Raw genomic sequence first — 6,481 nt, forward strand, 5'->3', positions numbered from 1 at the left:
TTCTTGTCTGTTGTGATTGCAGGCTTTTGTATTGGAACAACAGCATAAACAGTGGGGGGAAAGTGTTATTTGTGTAAGGGTGGGCAGTGTTATGTGTTGGGGGCTAAACTCTAATGGCCCTGACTCAGCATGGGAGCTGGGAGGCTTTCAGCACAGCCAATAAAGGTCGGTATGTCCGGGAACTCCTACCCCTCTCTCTCTGTAGCTCGGGTGCGGGTGGCACCTGGCTTCTCAGCCGGGCCTGAGACACAACCCGCCCCGGCTCTGTGCCTCACGGGAGTTCAGACTCGGGCTGCGGCTGTGCTTTCAGCCCCCTGTGCCGTCCCGGCCCCCCGGGCGGTGGCCGAGGGCTGCCCTCCGGCCTGGGGCGAGCCGTGCCCGCCGGGAGCGGGGCCCGCCGAAGCTGCTCCGCCTGAGGAGGGGCAAGTGCCGGGCTGCAGAGCCGCGCCTGCTGCCGCCGCCGTGTGCCCGGGCCTCCGTGCCGGGGCGGCGGCAGCTCCCTGCCCCGGGCCGCTCCGTGTCCCGGGGTGCTGCCAGGCCCAGCGTCCCCGGGAGTGGCCTGCGCGGCGCGGGGCGGCTCCGGGCCGGGGCTCCGCGCACGGGCCGAGCCCCGCGGCTCCCTGCCGCCCGCCCCGCCGCTCTTTCCCGGCGCCCCGCGCGGCGACGCCCGGCCCGGCGCTGGGAGGAAGCGCGGAGCCGCCGCCCGGGGCCTGGGCCCGCCCGAGATGCCGCTGCTGGTTAACGGCGAGCGGATCGACCCGGCCCGGCCCGCAGGGGACACGGTCCGCGCCTACCCGCACCTCGAGGTGAGGCGGCGGCGCGAAGGGGCCCGGCGGGGCGGGGGCCGCCCGCGGGAGAACCCGCCGCCTCGGCAGGGCTGCGGGCGGAGGTGGCCGGGCTGGCTCCGGCTCTGGCCCTGGTCCCGGCCACGGGCCGCCCGAGAGTGCCGAGCCGCGGTGCCCGGGGGTTCGCGGGGAGCGCCCCGAGGCGGGGAGCGAGCGGCGCCCGCGGCGCTGGGGCGGGGACGGCTCGGGATCCCCGGGGAAGGGCCCGGCCTCATCACAGCGGCTGCGCCGCGCCGGGGCCCGGTCAGGGGGCGTCTGCCGGGGCCCGGGGCCTTTGCGGAGATCAGCTGGGCGCCCGGCGGGGCTGCGGCTCGGCTCGCACGGCCCGGGGCTGGCTCCGCAGCGCAGGAGCCGGGGCTCGCCGCCCGCCGAGCGGGTGAACAATGGCGGCGTCTGGCGAGCGCGGGATGAGGCGGTGGCGGACCGGAGCTTTGCCGCTTCGCGAGGTTCCTGCCCTGATGGAGCCTCCGCGGGCGGCTCCGGCGTTGCCCGGGGCAGACGCCACCTTTTGCTGTGCCTCCGTGTCATCGCCCGGGAAGGGGGTTTGTGTGTGTGTCTGCGGGGCGAGCGAGGGGCTCTGGCGTTAGCTGGTGTTGGGGAGCCGAGACATCCTCACATCCAGGCGCTCCATCACCCACAACCCGCCTGCTTCTCCCTGGCACAGCGCCCTTGGCCGGGCATCTGGGCACCTGTGTGCTGGGCCAGGCAGTCTCTGTTATCGTTTGCCTTCAGGAAAAGGCAAAGCTCCTGAGGAGCCAGCCTGCACGTGTTGTGGAACCCAGAGGCCTCCTGTACGTCCAGCAGAGAGAGTTTGCAGTGACGACCCCTAAAGATGGTACGTAGGAGCGTAAGCATTCATTCTTCTGGAGAAGCAATGATGAGAGCAGTTCCTGAGATGTTTCTCTCCTTTACAACAGGTTCTGTTTCCATTCTTGGATCAGATGATGCAACTACCTGCCACATCGTTGTGCTCCGACACACAGGTACCTTTAAAGGATGTTCAGAACAAAACCTGTACCCTGGAGGTGTTGGTTTAAGCTGCACTGTAAGCTAGGCAGCTGTTAGGTTTATCAAAGCTTGAATCTCAAAGTCAGGCAGCTCTGATGGGCCGACTTGTCCTGGAATCTGCGTGTTCAGTGTCAGAGGCTCCTTGTTCTGTGGCTCGATGTGTGGATCCCACACTTGATCTGCTCCAGGGGCAGCGGCACTTGGCCAGCACTAAATAAACAGCTGGGTTGTGGCACTAGAAGGACGAGACTTTTACATCTCTAAGTTTCCTGTCCTGTGCTTTGGCTGCCCCTCCATTTCTGTTGTACCTTGGCCAGCTGCTTGGGCCTGTGGGGTTTGGTAATGATGAGTAGAATCTGGGGGGGTGTCTCACTGTGTATCTGGGCTGTCGACCTAGAGACTGGTCCTGGCTTGTACCCCTTGTGTGAGCTCCAGTGACCTGGTAACGGGGCACGTGAGGGGGTGTTTGCCTTGTTCCATCAGCCTGTATCGTCTGCTGGAGACACCATCCCAAGAGGAGGTGCAGTGGTGGTGGGTGTAGCTCATGTAGTAGTGTGAACTGTTCCGGATTCCATTGTGTTATGGCCTCAAACTGTGCTGTTAACATGTTTAACAGTCTCCTCACACCTTCCTCAGGCAGCGGAGCCACCTGCCTGACACACTGCGACGGATCAGACACAGAGGCCGAGGTGTCACTCATCATGAGTTCAGTGAAGTCGCTCTCCACCACCACGGGATACGGCAGGTCAGCTCTGCCCTCCTTTCCTGTGTACCGCTCTTCCCAGCGCTCCTGCGGTGTGCAGGGCGGGGTTTGTCCGTGGAGGGGTGGGGTTTGGACAGGGCAGACCCGGGTGCTGCATGTGAGGCTTCTCTGACGAGGGCGTTGTGGTTGGGCGGGGGGTGTTTTGTAAAGCTCTTGGCTGTGGGATGTCTTTTTAATTGCTGTTTCCTGTTATTCCATCTCTGTTAGGCTGGAAGTGCACCTAGTTGGAGGTTTCAATGATGATAGGCAGTTATCACAAAAACTTACTAATCAGCTCCTTAGTAAGTTCATGTTTTTTCCACTCTCCTGTCCAAAAAACCCCAACAGTAGCTCTGACTGGATGTGGGCCACATTTGTTTAGTGTCAGCCCCCTGTCCATAGGGGAATGACACCCATATGGTTTGGAGGGGTGGCTTCTCTGCCCCAGAGCGTGGCGAGGGGTTGGTCTGGGGCGCGGGGGCGGAGGGGCTGAGCTGGGGACTCCCCTGCTTGTGCTCAGCTGGAGCCTTGGGCTGCGGGTCAGCCAGGCTGGAGCCCCGGCTCTGCTGCAACGCGCTGCGGACCTTGGTCAGGCCCCAGCTGCAGGGGATGTCACTGACACGGTTCATTTCCTGCCTTCATGGGATGAGGTGTGAGTTAATTGGCATTTGGAATTGTCTGATGAAAGAGGCTGTGTCTGCCTCTGAGCTGCTGCCCAGAGCAGCCACAGTGGTGCTTTACAATCTGCTGGGAACCGTAGAGTGCCCGTGAGCACCTGGGCTCCCACTGAGGCTTCCTGGGAGAGGCCCTGGGGCAGGGGGAGGTCCCTAGGGTCACCATGCTGGGATGGGGCACGCACAGAGGTCTGGGGATGCACCCCTGCCCCTCCACATCCCAGCACTCTGTCCGTGGCACACGAGAGTGCGGTGCAGAGGGACGTGCTTCAGAACCTTCTGATCTCCATGATCAGGTCAGAGTGTGAAACAATCACCTTGTGTTAGGGCTTTGGAAAAAGAGGAGGGGTTTGTTCTGGTGCGTGGGATGGTGGGAAGCATAATTAACTGCCAGCTAATGAACGTTGGGGTTTGCTCACCATGCACGTGTCACTTTGGCAACGTCCATTTAAGTACCAGCTGCTAAAGGTGGTGTGATGCAGAGCGGAGGCAGTGCAAGGGGGCGGTGGCACGGACCTTGAGTGGTGTGACCCTGCCCTTACGGGTGCTGCTGGGCCGGGCAGGAGCTGCGCCTCGAGGTGTAGACGTTAGTTTGAAGCAAACCTGCCACCCACTCTTTGCTCCTTATGCAGGGACAGTGCGTTAGGTAGCTCTGCGCGTGGGGCCTGCGGTGCAGCACGGGTGGTGCCCCGGCTCGGTGCCTCACACCTTGCTGCTGTCCTTGTTGCTGTAGGAGCCTTCGACCTCCAACCAGATGACGTCCATTTAGTGACTTTCTGTGTAACAGGTAAGGAAGCCTTTCCTTGCTCCTTGGAGTGACGCTGGCCACTGGCATCAGTGTGCCAGGGGCTTGTCACAGGTGCCTTTGTTATCCATCCTGGAGGGAAGAACAGAACGAGTCCCCACACAAGCTGTAATTTCCAGTTGTCGTGCTGGGGTGTGTATGGCGCTGTCGGGCAGGATTCCCTCTCACCTGGACCGATAGCAGAATGCTGTGTGATCGATACTGGGGCATTTCACCACCCTTGTCCTGGGGAAAGAGGCCATGCAGCTGCCTCGGGGGCCTTTGGTGGCAGCCAGGTTGTCAGCCCTGCCCACCTCAGGGCCCAAGGAACCCGTGAACTCGTGCTGTTAGGTCACCATGTGCGAGGTGTCGTACAGGAGGAAGTGTTTTCCTTCCCTTCGTGTCCTGCTCAGGTCATGCCTCCAGCATCTGCACCTGTGTGCTATGGGTGACTGACAGCTTTGAAGTGTGGTGCCACTGTAGTTTCACAGGGTGGTTTTCCCTGCAGGGCAACAGTTGGCTGGAGCTGGCTGTGCTGTTAGGAGAGGGAGCTCTGCTCCAGGCCCCAGGCGTGCTGGTACCAGGCCTGACCTGCTTCTCCATGTTTCTTTTAGGCTGCCTCAGGTGGTTTTTGTGTCTTTACACAACACCAGATCTGTTCTTCCCGGATTGGCACCCAGGGACAGGAACGCTGCTCAGAACACGCCCCAGAGCCCACACGTCCGACTTCTTTTTCTTCCCTTACAGAACTAAACGACAGAGAGGAAGAGGATGTTCACTTCCCCATCGTTTATGGAATAGGTGAGTTAACTGAATTCTTGTTTCTTTTTTGTGATCAGATTGCTTCTCAGCTGCTCTAACAACTGGGTCAAGGCGAGTGCTGCTGATGGAGGTGTAGGGAGAAGGGGAAGTTCTGTGGGCGGGCACAGATGGGGAGGTGGCTGCCTGCTGCTACAAACAGGATGTTTCCATGCAGCTGGAGCTTGGCCTTTGCCAGGGTGAAGCTGCTGTACTGGCCTTGGGGCTGGGATCCAGCTGCCCTGCAGTGTTTCTTGGTACCTTACCTGCCTCTGACAAGGTTGAGATGCTGCCAGAGATGGAAATCAAACTCCACTGCCACCAGCCAAGGGGGCTGCGCAGCGAGAGGCGAGCGGCTGATGTCCCTGGGCTGGGGCCATGTGGGGACAGGGTTCTGTCAAACAAGGGCTTTGTAAGGATTGGTTCTGCATTTACACCTTTTTCCTACCAGCTGTGAATGTGAAAACGGGAGAGATTTTCCCTGCAACCTTCCCCGTGAAAGGGCCGGATGAGGATCTGCGGTCAGCCCATGTTCTAACAGGAGCAACAGTGAGTAACAGGAATAGGAAGAAAGGGCAGTGCCGCTGGCAGGGAGACGGCGCTGGGGCTGGAGCTGGTTGAGGGGAAATGCTCCGGTGTAGTGTAGTGTCAGGGAGCAACGTGTGAGCGGGAGGGAAGAGCCGAGGCAAACGGCTGCGGCAGAGACCAGCCCCTCATGCCTGCGCTGGCTGTCACAGCAGCAGGGTGGTCGGGACGTCCTCAGACAGGCGCTGGGCACGTGGCGCATCCCTGCCACACCAGAGGGCTGGGACCAGCTGGAGCCATCCCCAGTCTGACAGCTGCCACCCTGTTACCTCTCACTGCTCCCCGTGTTGTTGCAGCTCACGAACATTTACGACGCGGAGATGGAGCAGCTGCACATCGGGCCCTACTTCTGGAGGCCTTTTCCCCATGTGGATTTCTGGTTGGAACAAGATGACGAACAGATTCTACAGGTACCTGAAACTGGTTTCTTATTCTTAGCAGAGCAGGCGGGTCGCTCAGAGCTCTCCCTGAGGAGCTGCTGGGGCAGGGGAAGCAATAGTACCGACAGGCAGAAGGGTTGAGGCCTTCACTAAGCAGCTCTTGCTCCCATCTTGTCTTTCAGAACCTTTCCACATCGCCCCTGGCCGAGCCCCCCCACTTTGTGTCCCACATTAGATCCACGCTGACGTTTTTAAAAGCTCACCCGTTCCCATCCCACTCCCTGTTCCCCGACAGGAAACCCCGGATCTACAAAAAGAACGCAGATGGGCTGTGGGAACAGGTTTGTTCTGACAAGACCTGACCTGGCCCCAGCCCTGCTCGAGGGAGGTGCAGCCTGGCAGGGGAGCCCCGTGTCCTGCTGGGCCTCCTGCTCCTTAGTGCAAAATAAAGTATTTTAACAGAAGTAACTGGCTTTTGCTGTGTCACTGTCATAGGGTCCCCACAGAAAGAACCTGACTTCATTTGTGTCACCCTGCACAGGCACAGTAATTCCGTGGGCACAGGCAGAGGGAGGGAGCGGAGCCACAGCTGCTCAGGGCAGGGCCGGGCACTGCAGAACATGGCTATAGCCACTGCAAGCCAGGGGCCAGGTAGGGAAGCATCC

General features: G+C 60.5%; 1 protein-coding gene across 2 annotated transcripts; it reads left to right on the plus strand.

The window, feature by feature from the left end:
- The first annotated feature begins 682 nt into the window (after window positions 1-682).
- Window positions 683-6,284, plus strand: NTAN1 (N-terminal asparagine amidase). Of its 2 annotated transcripts, none has more exons than XM_084271082.1 (10): window positions 683-806; window positions 1,578-1,680; window positions 1,763-1,828; window positions 2,490-2,598; window positions 2,824-2,897; window positions 4,003-4,056; window positions 4,801-4,854; window positions 5,303-5,400; window positions 5,733-5,846; window positions 5,999-6,284. In XM_084271082.1, exons 1-10 carry the CDS (start codon window positions 726-728, stop codon window positions 6,176-6,178), a joined length of 933 nt encoding a protein of 310 aa, XP_084127208.1. In that variant the 5' UTR covers window positions 683-725; the 3' UTR covers window positions 6,179-6,284. The 2 variants fall into 2 exon arrangements, with proteins under 2 accessions (XP_084127208.1, XP_084127209.1); XM_084271083.1 differs by having other exon boundaries at window positions 6,112-6,284.
- The last annotated feature ends 197 nt before the right edge of the window (window positions 6,285-6,481 follow it).

This window comes from Gallinula chloropus (assembly GCF_964237585.1).
Source record: "Gallinula chloropus genome assembly, chromosome: 15".
In the NCBI taxonomy this organism is placed as follows: domain Eukaryota; kingdom Metazoa; phylum Chordata; class Aves; order Gruiformes; family Rallidae; genus Gallinula; species Gallinula chloropus.

What these genes read in the sequence shown, in the direction of transcription:
- NTAN1 (XM_084271082.1), top strand. Translation starts at nt 726, where the DNA reads ATGCCGCTGCTGGTTAACGGCGAGCGGATCGACCCGGCCCGGCCCGCA. An exon ending in AGTGACGACCCCTAAAGATG is followed by an intron (nt 1,681 to 1,762) that starts GTACGTAGGAGC and finishes CCTTTACAACAG; the next exon opens with GTTCTGTTTCCATTCTTGGA. An exon ending in CCCCATCGTTTATGGAATAG is followed by an intron (nt 4,855 to 5,302) that starts GTGAGTTAACTG and finishes TTTTCCTACCAG; the next exon opens with CTGTGAATGTGAAAACGGGA.